Here is an 18,371-nt window from a genome sequence, read left to right as displayed (position 1 = left end):
CATGCCCAATTTGACTGCTATTGACTCTTCCCCATTCTCTTAGCTCCTGTGTGTCTGTATCTTCTTCGAATATCTCTTCTACCCCACCATATCCCCGTCACTTCAGTGGGGATATAGGATGCAGCAGATGTCTTTGTGTACGTTTATCCTCACATCCTCACACCTTTTTTCTTTCCTTTTTTTTTTTTTTTTTTTTTTTGAGGGAGAGTCTTGCTCTGTCGCCCAGGCTGGAGTGCAGTGGTGCGATCTCGGTACACTACAACCTCCACCTCCCAGGTCCAAGCAATTATCCCGCCTCAGCCTCCTGAGTAGCTGGGACTACAGGCGTGTGTCACCATGCCCGGCTAATTTTTGTAACTTTAGTAGAGACGGGGTTTTACCATGTTGGCCAGACTGGTCTCAAATTCCTGACCTCAAGTGAACCACCCACGTTGGCATCCCAAAGTGCTGGAACTACAGGTATGAGCCACCACGCCTGGCCTATCACTCCACCTTTAACTAAAGGGCTTGACCTCTCATTGCCATTCCTGTTCTTCCCTAGTCCCCACTCTCACCATCTCCCACCTGGATGATTGTCACAGTATTTCAAGCCACGCTGGTCCAAACTTATCCCACTTAGCTCATTCTCTAAACTGCAGTTAAGTTACCTTACGATTGAATGATCATGGGAAAGCCTAGGCCCTTTCTCCTCTCCTCCTCGCTACCAATCTTGACATCAAACACACCAGCAAGCCATGGTAACTCACTTGTCACTCCCTGAACATGTAATGCTGTTCTTTTCTGCATGATCTTGCCTCTGCTCCTCCCTCTGCCTTGGGGGCCTTTTTTTTTTTTTTTTTTTTTTTTTTTTTTACGACTTTTCACCTGGCTCTTTCTCAACCTTTGATATTTAGCTCTGGTGCCATGTCCTCTAGGAAAAGCACCTCTGAATCCCCAGACTAAGTGAAGGTTTGAGTGGGGACAGCCTTGGAGAATGGGAGAGAATGAGGAAAAAGCCATCAAGGAGAAATTCCCTAGAGCAGGCATGACTGTGAGGTGAAAAAGCAATGGCGTCTTACATTCAGGTTCAAGTTCTTTTGTGTTATTTGCTGCTCAGGAAGCTCCCTCTTTTTCCTCAAAGAGTCAGCAACCTAAGAGTGACTTAGTGGCCTTGAGTTCCTCGTGACTTCACATTGAAGGAGAAGAGAATGATTGGTACTTAGGGCAAAGCTATGCTGGGAACACACTTCAGCCGTAGGCAAGTGGGCAAATGGACAAGGTAGGAGAATAAAGTCCTCTCCTCCTGCATCCATACTGAGAATTAAAATTAAAAAGAAAAAAAAAACCCATAGGGATGGAATCGCCAGGCATGGTGGTTCATGCCTGTAATCTCAGCAGTTTGGGGGGCCAAAGTGGGAGGATCACCTGAGCCCAAGAGTTCAAGACCAGTCTGGGCAATATAATGAGACCCTATCTCTACAAAAAACATAGATGGAAAATTTTAGCCAGGCATGGTGGTGAGTGCCTGCAATCCCAGTTACTTGGAAGGCTGAGACGGGAGGATTGCAGGACCTCAGCAGTTGGAGGTTGTGGTGAGCTATGATTGCACCACTGTACTCCAGCTTAGGTGACACAGTGAGACCCTCTTTCAAAAGAAAAAATATCATAGGGAAAATATTGAGATAGATAATTAAGCCGTTTAATTTGGGCATAAAAGAAAAGGCAGAGCTAGAAGTCTAGAGGATTTTTGAACATCTAGTCTATTAATTAGAACAACATTAGGAGAACATTTTGTTTATTTATTTATTTATTTATTTATTTAATTTTATTGTTTTTGAGACAGAATCTCACTCTGTTGCCCACGCTGAAGTACAGTGGTGCAATCTCAGGTCACTGCAACCTCTGCCTCCCAGGCTTGTGCCTCAGCCACCCAAGTAGATGGGATTATAGATGTGCACCACCATGTCCCGCTAATTTTTTGTATTTTTAATAAAGACAGGGTTTCTCCATGTTGGCCAGGCTGGTTTTGAATTCCTGGCCTCAAGTGATTCGCCCACCTCTGCCTCCCAAAGTGCTGGGATTAGATGGGTGAGCCACCATGCCTGGTCAAGAGAAACTTTAAAGGAAAGAATGAGTTCATTCATAATCCCACCTCCCTAATATGATCATTTTTGGGTTTTTTGTTTTTATGTTCTGTTTTCCCTTTCATTGTTGGACTATTATAACTGCAGGCATTTTTACATGGTTTTTACTCATGGGACATAAGTAATTTTGTGTGTTCCTTTTATGAGGTTATACATAGTCTTCGTGATCTTTCATATGAGTCATTATCCCCTTTGTATAAAGGGGAGAAAAGGAGCCTTAGAACCTTGCTGTTTGTCCTCATAACAAATGAAAGGCTAATGTCCCTTTGTCAGAGAGGCAGGTCCTTGGGGTGGAGTATTCGGTGGTTATGCTCCATTCCCTCAAATAACCCAGTTCTCCAGATGCATGATTACATAAGTACATTTTGGTAATGGGGGTTATGGGATCAGAGGGGCAGTCTGTGGCCACAGAGGAGAGAAGGTGTCACAAGCCAAACCCATGATCTTGGGCACATTAGTCTCAGTAACCTATTAACTGAGCTAAGCAGTTTGAAAAGAAATAAAAGCAAAAGAAAACAAACCAAAGTACAAACTGTATCAAGCTTTAGAGTCTGAAGACTTATTAAAAGGGATCAACAATGTAGTAGTAAATGAGACAGTGTTGACGCCAAGATAGGGAGGGGTACAATTAAAATTCATTAAGACACAACAAGAAACTCTAGTCCAGGCTTGTTGCAGGTAAAAGGGACTTTGCCAATGAATTATTCAAGAAGAAGTGAGCTGAATGAGGGAATCCTCTCTTGGGTTGGCAATGGTTCAGACTTAGTTGGAACTTTCTCCCCAGGTAATAGTATAACAAAAGTAACTAAGAAGCTTGTTCCTTTGTTACTTGAGTGCTTTTTGTGTGTTTCAAACCACCTTGACATTAGTCTTCCTATTATAGCCTGAATCTTTCCTGGTGATTTAGGAAAAAGAATATTAAGAATGTAATCTTTTATTTAAAACTTAATAACAAGTTTGAGTCAAGTTTGTAGAACCCATGTGAATTCTTCTTTCTATTATTTTAAACAAAATTTTAAAACCACATTAATTAACCCAACAGTTTTTAGCACCTTTTTGAGGGGCCAAATGCAGTGTCTGTTTCAGTAATATAAAAATACATAAGACTTTTCCCTCAAGATAATGATAATCTAGTGTTTTACATTTTCATCCCCACATTTTCTTGTGATTTAAAAAAATATATTAGCATGGATACACGGGGTAGAGATTTTATTCTCCTGTCCATTCTCAGCACAGCTTAGATCTACACATATACAACTTAGAGCAGTGTGACCTGGCACACTCCAACAGTGGTGGGGCACTTTCCGAAGAACACAACGACACTTCCAGCCTTTGTTCCCATGGTGTGACCCCCTTTCCTTTTCACTTATCTAGACTATATGCAGCCCTTTTTGTTTTTGTTTTTTTGTTTTTGTTTTCTTGAGACAAGGTCTTGCTCTATTGCCCAGGCTGGAGTACAGTGACACCATGATAGCTCACTGCAGCCTTGAAATCCTGGGCTCATGCAATCCTCCTGCCTCAGCCTCCCACGTAGCTGGGACTACAGGTATGTGCCATCACACTGGCCTATTTTTTGTATTTTGTAGAGACAGGGTCTTACCATGTTGCCCAGGCTGGTGCTGAAATCCTGACCTCAAGAGATCCTCCTGCTTTGGGAGGTAGATAATTAAGCCATTTATTCCCAAAGGAGATTCCTCCTTAGGGATCGCTTTTCTTTCTTAGAATTTAACTTTCTTCAGATTTCCTACATCATTTGAAGTTTTCAAGCTACAAATCAGCACTTTATTATAGACTGTCTCATATGAAACAGTGTCATTTTCCATGCATTAGTTTTGTCTTCTCAATTAATATGCCAGAAAGCAGCACCTTACCTCTGTCTTCCCTCCTGTACCTAACTCAAGGCTAAGCACTTACTGTGTGATTGGGTCTGCCATTCTAATTTTGCTACCTTTATTTCTAAAATCCTAATGGTTGACTTCTCCCATTGATATCTGATGGCCAGTTTATTGCATAATGGTGATTTATTTTGTCACATCTGGATCCCTGATTTCTTAATTAAATTTAAATAAGCCTTACATTTTTAGCCTAGATGTAATATTTCAAATCTAATACTGTCATTACATAATCACTAATACATTCTATTAGGAACATGTGATTTTTACATTACGTTTGCAGTGATGTAATAAATATTAAGTATCTATGCTATGTATCCAGCCATGTTTTGTTGTGAAATAAAAGGGTACATTTGGTTATAAGTGAGGAAGTAACAGTTAGAAACTACTTCCACTATTTTCTTTATTTATATTAATTCTTGTGCTTTAAAGTACTTGTTGGCCGGATGCAGTAGCTCACGCCTGTAATCCCGGCACACTGGGAGGCCAAGGCATGTGGATTGCTTGAATCCAGAAGTTCAAGACCAGCCTGGGCAACATAGTGAGACTCAGCCTCAACACAATTTTAAAAATTAGCCAGGCATGGCGGTGTGTGCCTGTAGTCCCAGCTACTCAGGAAGTTGAAGTGGAAGGATCGCTTGAGCCCAGGAGGTTGAGGCTGTAGTGAGATGTGATCCTGCCACTGCGCTCCTGGGTGACACTGCAGCCTGGGCGACAGAGTGAGACCCTGTTTAAAAAAAATAAAATAAATTTAAAAGTACTTGTTGCTGCAGTTTTGCAGTGAATTCTGAGAATAGATTTCTCCTGCTGGCCTGTCTCTAGATTAGATTTCTATCCCGCTTTTGTGCTTGGATCCTCTTCAACTCTGACTAGACTTTCAATATCCATTCATCAGAGACTCATTTGTGGGATCCTGAGCAAATTACTCCATTCAATTAAACTTTCTCTGAGCTTAATTTTCACATATGAAAAAGGGATGATAATATTATTGCACAAGGTTGAGTTAAAAATGCATATGAGAGAAACGTTTTCTGAATCTTAAGAACCTGTACAGATATCAGATATCATGATCATCATCATAATCACCATGATTACCATTTATTATCACCATCACTATCTTGTAATTTTCAAAGTTATTTAACAAGTACGGCCTGATAGGACACTGGTAGATGTTACTACTAGTGGTCAGCTATGTCAGTTTCCTTCTCCTTCCTGAGCACTTGGAAGAATAAACTTTCCAGCTCCCTTTGCTGTTTGGTGGAACCATGGGACTCTGATCAGTGAAGAATGGAAGGGGTGAGGCATTTAATTGCCAGTACCTGACTCTTTTTTCTTCCCTTGGTAAAGTGGCCCAAGAAGTCTGTGTTTTGTGTTTTGGATGGTGCTGCTACAAGAGATTGAGGCTTCTATCATCTGGTTCCCTGAGTAGTTGCGTGGAGTAGAACTCCCTGTCAACTCTGTGGGACTTGTAGTGTGAATGAGAAACTAATTTTTGTCATATTGAGTCACTGCAATTTGAGATTGTTTATTATTGCAGCATAACATAGCCTATCATGACTAATACACTATCATGGGCCTCAGGGTAAAGAAATTCTATATCTAGGTATGACCTAACCACCCATATATCCTTGAGCAAGAGGAACAAAGTATGCTATATATTTTTTTTCTTCTTTTACTTAAAAAAATACGTGTAGAGACAGTCTATGTTGCCCAGGCTGGTCTTGAACTTCTGACCTCAAGCCATCTGCCTGCCTTGGCCTCCCAAAGTGTTAGGATAACAGTCATGTTATCCTATTATCCTGTTATCCCAAAGTGTTGGGACTGGCATAGTTTCCCCATGCCTAGCCCTTTAAAAAAAATAGAGATGAGGTCTTACTATGTTGCCCTGGCTGGTCTGAACTCCTGGGTTCAAGTGATCCACCTGCCTCAGCCTCCCCAAGTGCTGGAATTACAGGCATGAGCCACCACACTCAGCCAAGTATACTATCTTCAAGATTCCTTCAGCTCCAAAAACTCTGGCATTGCAACAATCCAAAGCAGTCCTACGTCAGTGACAAAGAAATGTGAACTTCTGTTCAATGGAAAATAACTTCAGCTATATCAAACCACCCCCCAGAGAATAATTCAAGCTAGAAATAACTAAAAGTTCAGAATTGAAATAACATTTTTAAATTGTTTAATGCACACACCTGCCTTTTTAAGAGAGTATATTAAACCTAGTTACATTAAAAGTAGTCAATGAGTCATGGTCATTATTATGAACCTTAGTTAAAAAAACTAAATAACACTGTAAAAGACAGTGATGTCCTCAGGGCCAGTGACAAATAAAGATTTATTTGCTTCTTGCAATGGCCTAGACTTCTCGTGTTATTGAAATTTCAGTTTTGGATTTCTATAGTCCTTCAATGCCTTTGTACATTACATTTTTTTAAGTGACAGGATCTTGCTATGTTGCCCAGGCTAATCATGAACTCCTGGCTGCAAGTAATCCTCCCACCTTGGCCTCCCAAAGTGTTGAAATTACAGATGTGAACCACTGTGACGAGTCCATTACTTTTCATTGCTATCAGTGGACTGATTGTCTACAATAGCCCAACTCCCCACTTTAACTGTAGAAAGTTAAAAAAGGAGAAGAAGGAGGAGGAGGAGGAGGAGGAGAAGAAAGAGAAGGAGAAGAAAAGAGAAAAAAAGGAAAGTAGACCTCACATTCTGTGGGAATTGAACATAATGAAAAAGATACATAGGGCCTGAATAAGAGGTTAAGAAGACTTCCTAGAAGTAAAGCAAATAAGTTTTAGGTATGAACTCTGTAGCCTCTATAGGTGCCCATCTTTTTGCCTAATTTTTTACTCTTACAAATATTGCACGAAGATGAATTTCTAGGATGACTACACTCCGGCTAGACAGTGTGGTAATGTATTTGATTTTCTACCGCTACCCAGCAGCACACATTCATAATTAAATTGCTAATGTGTGTTTGACAGCTTTAGAGATACTTCTTCAGCCATCAACAAAACTAACATTGTCAGAAGAACTGAAGTAATTTGCCCCTCATGACAGTTTGGTGAGAAAAAGATGGCAAAATAATTAAGTATGGAGGCTCTGGAGAAGAAATGTCTGTGCTTGAAGCCTGCTTTTACCCCTTGCAAACTGTATGAACTTGGGCAAGTAAATCAACCTCCTGTGTCTCCGCTTTCTCATTTTTAAATTGCGGGGAATCCTGTTCTTGTAACAGTGAGCTGCTCTCTGAACTATTTTAGCTCATCCGCATTTGTTAAACAACTTTTTAAAAAAAAATTTACTTATTTGTTTTCAAAATAGGGTTTTGCTCTGTCACCCAGGTTGAAGTTCAGTGGATTGATCACAGCTCACTGCAGCCTCAACCTCCTGGGCTCAAAGTGACCTCCCACCTTAGCCTCCTGAGTACCTAGGACTACAGGCGCACACCATCACACCGGTAGTTTTTGTTTTTTGTGGAGGCTGGAAGGGTTTTGCTGTGTTTCCCAGGCTGGTCTCGAACTCCTGAGCTCAAGCCATCTGCCTGTCTTGGCTTCCCAAGGTGCTAAAATTACAGGCATGAGCCACCACACGCAGCCTCTTGAACATCTTTAAATTCACGAATGCCAGCCCAATTCTAACATTTATTGTACCAGTCAATAGGCCACTACATTCACCAATAAAAACCCACTTCTGACATTCAGTAAATTAATTAGCACAGGGCAGCTTATTCATCAGTATTCAATTCACAGCAGAGCTTGGCGTAGTCCTTTTTATGATGCAGGATTCCTGATTCACAGTGAATGGGCCATCTCCGAACCATACATTCCTGATTGGCACCTTGGTGATAGCATAATCTATGTAATGGACACGTAATACCTCTTAGTGTAGACTGAAGAAGGCCCAGGTAAGTTAACAGACATCGTAACAATAACAAACTTGGGTTCCACACTACCGTATTCTATGTCTAACATTCCTCTCTAGTTCTCAAAATTACTACATTTGAATTTTTGGTACTACATTTCTGAGACAGAGTTTGAAGCTGCAGGATGATAAAGGGTACTTAATTTCGCAGATGCAGAAGTAGTAATGAGAGAGCCATGCTGACTGCCTGGTAAAGTGTGACTTGGTGGTACCTTGTGGGCATGCCTTGACTCTGAGTCTAGTCCTCATGTAGACAGCTCTGAACACTGTATTTTATCAGTTTATTTAGGTGAGACTACAGGAGAATATTCACACTAGCCAAAATCACACTTGCTATCTAGATTAAGACTTCTTGGCATCTGTGTACCCAAGAATATGAATTAGTTATTTGCACGTTGCCCTGTGACACTAGAAAAAGAACAGAGAGAACCAGATGGTCCTATGGGGCACTTTATCCAAGTTATTGTGGGAAAGCCTCATGAATGTCCTGCTTTTCAAGAGAGTAGATCCCTCTAGGGTCTGATTAAATGGGGCCCCAGAAAGGATCTCTGCCTGATAAATTCTTATTAACTACCTTATTTCACTGATTCTAAGATATACAGTTTTTCACTTTTTTTTTGTTTTGTTTTGGTGGGGGAGTAGGGTGCTACGGAGTATCTGTCGCCCAGGCTGGAGTGCAGTGGTGCAATCTCAGCTCACGGCAACCTGTGCCTCCCAGGTTCAAGTGATTCTCCTGCTTCAGCATCCCAAGTAGCTGGGACAACAGATGCATGCCACCACACCTGGATAATTTTTGTATTTTTAGTGGAGATGGGGTTTTGCTATGTTGGCCAGGCCGGTCTCAAACTCCTGGCCTCAGGTGATCTGCCCACCTGGGCCTCCCAAAGTGCTGGGATTACAGGTATGAGCCACTGCATCCGGACAGTTTTTCACATTTCTAACATGAAATTTTGGTGTATCATTTTGGTATATCCTTGAAATGGTAGTGTATCATACAGTCCATGGTGTGTCAAGGTATAATCATAGTTGGCAGCATTTTTTTCTATGTGGCACAGAAAATAAAGACGCATCCTAAAGGATGCAATCTTAGACGGCATGAAACATGATGACTGCCCTTGTATTACTCTCCAGACTTCAACTTGTCCTGAACCGCCTCACCCTACATTCCAATATGTGGGTTACAGTTTTCCGAGGTTTGTTCTGGGCACTAGGATCCACTGTGGTCATTTGAACAGACTGGAGATCACCCAAACTTCCCTCAGCAGTAAGTTTACAAATTCTGTCTCAGGTGGGCTCACTTCTGCAGACAGCTAAGCCCTAACGTTTATTTATGTATGTATGTATTTATTTATTTATTTATTCGAGATGGGCTCTCACTCTGTCATCCAGGCTAGAATATGGTGGCACAAACATAGCTCACTCTATCCTTGACTTCCCAAGTTCAAGTGATCCCCCTGCTGTACCCTCTTGGGTAGCTAGGACACTAGGTTCTTGGCTAAATTTTTTTGGCAGAGATGGGGTCTCCCTACGTTGCCCAGGTTAGTCTTGAACCCCTGAGCTCAAGCAGTCCTCTCACCTCAGCCTTCCAAAGTGCTGGCATTACAGGCCCAACCTACCCCTGTCATTTTCTTCATGTTCACCACTATTTCTTTCTCTCTTTTTAATTTTTTATAGAGAGAGAGTCTCACTGTTGCCCAAGCTGGCCTCTAGCTTCTGGGCTCCACCCACCTCAGCCTTCTAAAGTGCTGGGATTATAGGGGTGAGCCACACGCAGGCCTACTCTCTTTTAAACAGTGATGATCTAAACTTAGAACCAAATAGAGGAAATCTTTTACACATCCACAGTTGCGCCTGCCCCAAACCCCCTAATGGACTTGTCATCTTGGTTTTCAGCTTTAGTCAGGTGACAAACTCTCATTGATGGACTTTCACAGAGTGGATATGCTGTCTCACAGCAGCAAAATTTAAGACATTAAAATGATCTAGTCTCAGGACTTTTTCCATAAAGGATTGAGTAGCATAATATTGTCCTGGCTAAGAGCCTTACTATGTCCTTCCCAAGACTTTATTTAAGAACTTTGGTTATGGATGAAGCATGACATAAAACAAGTTTACATAACAGATCTACCACCACATAATCATATATTATAGCTGATGATAAAAGAAAAATAAGCACTTCACATGTGATGACTCTCTAGAAAGAATTTAAATTACAAACCTAAACTGAAACCTCTTGGCTCTTATTAGACCATAGAACTGATACTATCCAACTGGAATATATAAATTACTATGTTTAGAGTCAGCACTTGACTCTTAATCAAATCCTCATGCCACTTAATCTGAGATGTTATCACTTTTAATAACTGGTAGGCGATATTTTTATATAAATATATATTCTATTTATACATGTGGTATGTCAGAGAAGCAGAGAAGCACTTTAAATTTTAAAATTGTACCTGAAGTTCTATTAACTGAAAAGTAAAAACAATTTTAGCTTACGAAATGTTCAATTGTTTAAACACTGAATTCTTTTTTTTTTTTGAGACAGAGTCTCACTCTGCCGCCCAGGCTGGAGTGCAGTGGTGCAATCTCAGCTCACTGCAACCTCTGCCTCCTGGGATCAGGTGATTCTCATGCCTCAGCCTTCCAAGTAGCTGGGATTACAGGCGTGCATTACCATGCGCAGGTAATTTTTGTTTTTTTTAGTAGAGACAGGGTTTCACCACATTAGCCAGGCTGGTCTTAAACTCCTGACCTCAAGTGATCTGCATGTCTCAGCCTCCCAAAGTGTTGGGACTACAGGCGTGAGCCACCAAACCCAGCCAAAACATTGAAATCTTTAAACGGTGTTTTCCCTAGTAGTAGTTTAGGAAGAACGAATAGAGTCCTTCAAAAGCCTAGTTGCTATTTCTCTTGCTGTTGCCTCATGCATGTGCTGTTTGTTTTTCTGCTTTATAGATTACTCCAACTCTTCTTTGAGAAACATTCATTATCCAGTTTTTACTTGTGAGAAAACAGAGGCTCTGAAATGTTGACTTACTTGCCCAAAATTCTAAATTAAGTTTCAAAGCCTATATATATTCAACGTTTACTGCAGAGTTCATGAGCTTTCCACTAAAGCCATCAATGAATTTAGCATGTGCTAAAAGAGGCCTGGGTTTAACATGACAAATGTTTTGACCACGCCAGCGCCAGTTACTATAGGTGAGAATGTGATCTGAAATAAACAATTTTATAAGCCGGAACACCTGTGAGATAAAATACAGGTAACTGACAAGAAGAGAAGTATTATGTAGTTAACGGTTTCAAAAACAATCATCATCATAGCTTGGTCTCTTACACACTGAAATCTGAAACTCCTTGATATGCTATAGCAAGGTTTCAAACAAAGATGTTTTGTTCAATGCATGTTTTTGTGGGATGGTGTAACTATGCAGGCTGTATCAGTCAACAAACGCTGTACAGAGCTGACCAATGACTCATGAAATCTTCTGTGCGATCTCTCTCCTCAGTTTCAAACTATTCATTTATAATTGCACTAGCAAAATAGCCAACGGCTTGTCACATTCTTTACACTGTCTTGGCCCAGCTCTAAAGAGATAGGTTTTTAAATTTTAACTTAAAATTTTAATATGTATTTTAAAACATGTATATGCATTGTGGTAAAATATCACTTAGGAAAAAGAAAAATTATTGTAGATATATAAATTTCTTTCTTTTAAAATACCTTTTGATTATATAATAAAAAATCCCCAAATAAAGTCTTAAGTTAGAGTTTGAAATTAAAAACCTCCACAGAGTAAAAGTAACTCTTTTTCTCTTCTCTCTTCACCTCCCTCCCAAAAAATAAGCCTTCACAGAAGATGATTTTGGCATTGGTTATGATATTTTATTGGCATTTGGGGCTTTTAATCTTTGTCTTTAAACATAAGAGCAGTGATAATGCTACAGTGCTTTTGTTTTCCTATTTTGAGCTTCTAAATCCAACTAAGTTCTTTTTCACTTATTGTTACAAGACAGAGAAGCCGGGAACGGTGGCTCACGCCTGTTACCTAGCACTTTGGGAGGTCGAGGGAGGCAGACTGCCTGAGCTCAGGAGTTAGACCAGCCTGGGCAACACGGTGAAACCCCGTCTCTACTAAAAATAAAAAAAATTAGCCGGGCTTGGTGCTGTGTGCCTATAGTCCCAGCTACTCGGGAGGCTGAAGCAGGAGAATTGCTTGAACCGGGGAGGCAGAGGTTGCAGTGAGCCGAGATCGCGCCACTGTACTCCAGCCTGGGCGACAGAGCCAGACTCCGGCTCCAAAATAGGAAGAAGAAGAGGAAGAGAGAGAAGAAAAAAATTATTTTTCTGTAGATAATATATTGAAATGCAGATGTAGTATAGCCAGTTCTAAACCAGACAATGACATTTTAAAAAGAAAATTAGACAATGTTTACAGAAAAACAATGGCAATGACATACTGATATTAGAATAGGTGTCTCCTATTAGTTGACAATGAGTTATACATAACTTAAAACTAAGAATGACAACAGTTTCACTATAAACTTTTATTATTGTAGAAATTTGGTAAAATTGAATTCCACACTAGATGGTATAGTTTAAGACTTAACGCCTTATGTTCTCACCTGACCTTATTAAATAGAAATCTGTTTAATCTCTGCAAGGAAATATTTCGTCCAGGAAAGCCTACGTTTGTGGTAGGTGGAGGCAGTTTATTAGGCAGCCCGCTCTCCTCTTATGATGGCCTTGGTCCGGGATCGCAGGGCTCATTATATCATGAGCATAGTTATTACATGGGTTCACTGTTTTTCCTCCTCCCTGAGGGGGACCTTTGGCACACGCTAGGAGGCCATGAAAGCCAAGGCCACCGAGCTGTGGCTCTGGCGCGCGCGTAGGAAGCGAGAAGCTCGGGAATCCAAGCCCCCGCAAATGCGCGGGTCCACGAGGTAGGCCAAGCTCCGCGCCTGGGTAGAGGAGGAAGCGAGCAGGGTCCGGGGGCGTGGCAGGAGGCTGAAGGTTTATTTACAGGGGTGCAGCTTTCTTTTGGGGTATCGCAGCGGCCGCCAGGCTGTGGCTGCCTTGTGGGGAAGCCTTGAGGCAGGCGGGACAGTGGAAGCGCAGCGGGGTTGCTCGGGAGCCCGCCCAGCCTTCTCCTACCCCTCTCCACTCCCCAATCCCCTCCTCCTGCGCGTGCTCCCTCCCCATCCTCCTTCCCATCTCTTCCCCCTTCCTCCCACTTCTTCCCCCTCTTCCTTCCCTCCACACCTCCTCTCCTTCCTTTCCCTCGCCCGTTCCCGTCCCCCTCCCTCTCCCCCCCCGCCCCCACCCTATCCTCTTCCCAACCTTCTCCCTATCCCCCTCCTCCCCATCTCCTTCCTCCTTCCCCTCCCTCTTTCCTCCCTTCTCCTCCCCACCCCGCTCCCCGCCCCCCTCCACCCGCGGCCCTCCTCGGCCCCCGCCCACGGATTCCCGCGCTTCGCCGGTTCCCTGGGAGTCGCCATAGCAACGGACGCTGGGTTCCTGACTCCGACTCAGCGCAGCAAGCGGCTCCGCGGGAGGCGCACGTCCCGGGCTGCGATGGCGAACTGGGGCGACACGCCTGAGACAGAGGAATGCCGGAAGATCCTGGAGGGCCTGGAGGCCTCTATTGAACAATTCCAGTTCAACCCCAGGTGACCCGCGATAGAGGCAGTCCCCGGCAGCCCGCCCCGGAGCCCTCGCACCCCGGTCCTCGCTCAACGCCTTTCCAGGCCCCTTGCTCCAGCCGCTGGGCTTCAGTTTTTTGTTTGTTTTTCGAGGGGATCACTGTCCGAAAAGAGCTGCAGTTTTCACTTCTTCAAGTGTATAGCTGGACACTAAGAGCACGGACTCTGGAGCCAGACTGCCCGGGTTCCAGAATCTTGGCGACCCTCTCACAGGGGCCGTGAGTTAGGCGACTGATTTCTCTGTGCTTCAGTTTTCTCAGCGGGAAATAATCGTTCATGAACGATGAAGAGTAGTGCCTGCTTCATAGATCATAGTGAATATTTAATGAGCTAATCTAGGACACAGTACCCGTCTTAGTCCCCTCGGGCTGCTGTAACAAAACAGGATAGGCTGGGTGGCTTATAAGCAACAGGAATTTGCTTCTCCCAATTCTGGAGGCTGGGAAGCCCACTGGCAGATTCCGGGTCTGATGAGGGTCACTTCTGCACAGACAGTACCTCCTGGCTGTATCTTCACATGGTGCAAGGGGCAAGGGGCAAGGGGCAAGGGAGTTTTCCCCCACACCCGCTCCCACTTTGCCTTTAGAAGGACACTAATCCCATTTATAGGGCTCCACTTTCATGACCTAGTCACCTCCAAAGTCCACACCTGCTAATATGGTCATCTTGGGGCTTAGGATTTCAGCATGAATTTTCAGCAGACACAAACATTCAGACCATAGCAGAATCATAGAAGTGTTTGCCGATGTCATTATTTGCTATTCCTTGATCCTTGTTTATAACCCCTCCCTTTCATAATCCTTTGCTCCCTGTGTTCTAGCTTTGTTGTTTACTTGGATAATGTAGAGTTGATGTTTCTGGGAAAATGCAAATTTCTTTCTAAAAACCTTTTCAAATCAATAGGTAGCCAGAGCTAGCTTAGCTGCTATGGGAGAACTTACCACTGTATTAGGCAGGGACCTCATGGTGCCAGGTGGGCTGGCTTAGGGGCAAGCCCCTCACACAGAAGCAGCTCCAGGGTAAGAAGAAAGGACCACAGTTGTCCTAACCCAGCAGTGGGACTGACCCAGTGAGGCAGTGCTGCTGGGCTCGGCTTCCCTAGCTTCACTGTATTCAATGGGTACGTTTGTTAAAATGGGTCAGGGTGTACGGGACCTGGTCTAGTGATGGTTGTGAATAGCATTTATTAGAGGCAGCATGTGGTAAACACCAGAAGCACACGGCGTCTACCCTGTTCTAGTGTTTGCTGATAGGAATGGTGTCCTGCCCTGGACTCCTTGGCATTCCATGGTTGGGTAGCTGCCCCCAAAAAATGCACCTGCTGGGCTCAAGGGCAGACCAATGGTGCCAGGGTGCTCATTGACTGAAGAAAATAACCACTGACGCCCATATTCATTCCTCTTCACCCAAAGTACTAGGGCAACTGAGCCAGTGCCTGGGTGTGAATGAGAGAGGCTCAGGTGCTGAATGTGGTCTACAAAGCAGACAAAAGCCCAGCCTTTGTGGAGTTTGCATCTTAGTCAGGAACTGATGATAAACTAGATAAACAAGTAAACTATATAATAAGTTAGATAGTGGTTAGTGATAAGGAAGAAACCTAACACAGGGAGGGAGAAGAGGAAAGTGAGTGAGTGAGTGTGTGTGTGTGGCAAGTGGGGAGGGAGTTGTGATTTAATTTTTTTTTTTTTTTTAGAGCCAGGGTCTCACTTTGTCATCCAGGCTGGAGAGTAGTGGAATGATCATGGCTCAGTGCAGCCTTGAACTCCTGGAGTCAAGCGATCCCTCCACCTCAGCCTCCTGAGTAGCTGAGACAACAGGCACACCCCAGCATGCCTGGCTAATTTTTTTTAATACAGGGTCTTGCTGTGTTGCCCAGGGTAGTCTCAAACTCCTGAGCTCAAGCAGTCCTCCAGCCTCGACCTCCCAAAGTGCTGGGATTACAGGCATGAGCCACCATGCCCGGCCTGGATTGCAGATTTTAGAAATGGTGATCAGGGAAGGCTTCACTGAGAAAATGACATTGAGGTGAAGACTTGCAGGCTTGAGGGGGGAGCCCTAAGAATCTATCAGGGTACCAAGTGTTCCAGGCAGAGAGAACACTGGGTAGAAAGACGGTGCCTGGATGTCCTAGGAGCAGCAAGGAGGCCAGTGTGGCTGGAGCAGAGAGGGAGAATAGTGGAGGTGAAGTCAGAGGGAAGGGGTTCAGTGCCTGTGGTGAGGGACTTTAGACTACCGTAAGGACTCCAGCTTTTACTTTGAGATGGGAAGCCATGAGGGGATTGGGAAAGAGAAGTGACATGATTTGATTTATCCTTCAATGGGATTACTCTGACTGCTGTTTTGATAATGGACTATAGTGAGGACGAGGGCAGAAACAAGGAAACAGGAGACTATTATAATATTCCTTGTGGAAGATGACTTTGGGTAGCAGTGGTTGGAGGTCCAGAGAAACCTTGATGAACAGGTAGAATGGAATTGCCAGTAACCGGAAAAGGGAAGATAATGAGATGAACAGATCTGAAGGGAATATCATAAGCTTACTTCTGGTCATGATATGTCAGCAGTGACTATTAGACATCAGTTTAGGCTGTTAAGTAGGTAGTTGATTAGATGAGTCTGAAGTTAAGAAGAGAGGTTCAGCTCGGCTATATCAGTTTGGAAATAATTAGCACAAAGATGGTGTCTTAAGCTGAGAGCCTTGGTGACATCAGCCAGGAAGTGAGTGTAGTTAGAGAAGTTTATGAGCCATGGGGCACATCAAAGTTCTGTGTTCTTTGAAGAGGAACAAAAGAAAGCAATATTCTTATTTAGCACTGAGAAATATGCCACAGTGAAAGTTTAGCACACCTAATGCTATCTTCATTGACTGATTTATTAATAAACATTTGTAGGATGGATAATTCTAGGATTCAGTGAGAAGAGTCATTGCATTTTATTAATACATATCCATAGGTCTGTTTTCCAAAATAAATTAGGATGTTAATTTTGTATCTAATTTATTTTTAAAAACATAATTATCTTCCCCAAATTCTGTTTTATGCATAACAACCAACTTATTACTCAGGAATAGAATTGTTGAACCTATAAATAAAGACTGTGTAGGAACCACTTAGCTAATTTGTTGTGATGTGGGTTTCCATTCTAGGCAGCAGGGTTGTTAGCTAAAATTAGAGACATTTGGAATTTGAAGGGACACTGAAGAAAAAATCTTCCTCTTTCACTTAGATTCTGAATGGGCTGGATCTTTTTTAGTCAGTCACATAAACAGTTAGGACTGGTGAAACTGGAGAGTCATGGGCTTATCCTCATTAGAGATTTAGAAGAAGAATCTGCCACTTCCAGCCCCCCCTCTGTCACCCAGGCTGGAGTGCAGTATTACGGTCACAGTTCACTGCAGCCTCTGATCCCTGAGCTCAAGGGATCCTCTCACTTCAGCCTCCTGACTAGGTGGAGCCACAGGTGTGTTCCACCATGCCCAGCTAATTTTTTTTTTTTTTGTATTTTTGTAGAGACGGGGCTTCACCACGTTGCCCAGGCTGGTCTCAAATTCCTAAGCTCAAGCAGTCTGCCCTCCTTAGCCTCCCAAAGTGCTGGCATGAGCCACAGCAGCCAGCCTGGACCTGATTTTAAAATATCATATTGTATTATTGTAATATTATGGCACCAGAAATAACTGAAAACAGAATTTCAAATTTCTAAATCATATCCTGAAAAAAATATATTGATAAAAACTATTCACATTCCATAAACCACCCATGATAGGTCTTTTGCTTAAAATGGGAAGGAACAGAAGAACATACGTGTTCGTGCTTAATGAAAAATGTGGCTGAATAGTAAAAAGGAGCCACTTACCACTAGGTAAGGTAAAGGATTGCATTTCTAGCCTGGAAAAGTGAATCACTGAGGTCTGTTAAATGTGCAGCAGTGTAGACTATACAGAAACACAGTTAGTTCCCATGGCTGTTTATATTTACTATATTGATGTAGCACTCGGGGTCCAGATAGGAGGCAGAAACCTCACCGCTAACTTGAACAGGGACTATTTCCTGTTCTTTTTTAAACAGTAAGAAGGAATTTTAACTAGTAAAAGGCAGTAAGGTGGTAAAAGAAGACTCTATGCAATACAGTGATAGTAAATGCAAAAAGCAGCTATGACCTCCAGGTCTGAGGAAGAGGAAACAGGGCAGGAACTAAGGAGTTAGAAGACCCGCCCTCGAAGGCTGAGATTAGGATGATACCTCTTTGGAGAAGACATTGTGGCAGAAAAACTTGCCAGAGGGCGTGACAACTGCTGGTCTGCAGGGATGGCTTGCCCAGTGGCTGCAAAACTTGCTGAAAGGTACAGACAGGTCAAAGTTCCTTACCTAGTTGTGAGATCCAAATCTTCATTCCTGGAGGTCCTGACTTCCTAAAAGTTCTGCTTTTTTTTTTTTTCCTGCCTTTTTTCCATTAATCTTTACTACTGGGCACGGAAACACTAAGAGGCACCCCAAAGAATCCTCTGGGTTCCAGACAGAATTCTCCTTGACTCCATTGTTCACCAGCAACCTAATTGCCCCGTGGTATTCAGAATCAATCACTTCAGCCAGTAGAGTGATCCCCTTTTCTGCCTTTGTTTCAGCAGCATAAGGATCACAAAGTGACCGGTCATCAGTGTCATCTAATTCAATAGAATTTCTGTTATATTTTCTGGTGGAAACAACATTCTTCCCTTGTGAACTAAGAT

General features: G+C 42.9%; 1 protein-coding gene across 1 annotated transcript in view; it reads left to right on the top strand.

Moving 5' to 3' along the window:
• Positions 1–12,677: 12,677 nt before the first annotated feature.
• The window catches only part of C9H10orf67 (chromosome 9 C10orf67 homolog), a 138,015-nt gene continuing 132,321 nt past the window's right edge, over positions 12,678–18,371 (top strand). The window contains 1 exon segment of the mRNA XM_077945488.1: positions 12,678–12,886. Coding sequence (XP_077801614.1) covers positions 12,678–12,886 — 209 coding nt within the window.

Source organism: Macaca mulatta, chromosome 9 (assembly GCF_049350105.2).
Source record: "Macaca mulatta isolate MMU2019108-1 chromosome 9, T2T-MMU8v2.0, whole genome shotgun sequence".
Lineage (NCBI taxonomy): Eukaryota > Metazoa > Chordata > Mammalia > Primates > Cercopithecidae > Macaca > Macaca mulatta.
Note: the sequence above shows the minus strand (reverse complement) of the source record. Positions and strands in the feature narration are given on the sequence as shown.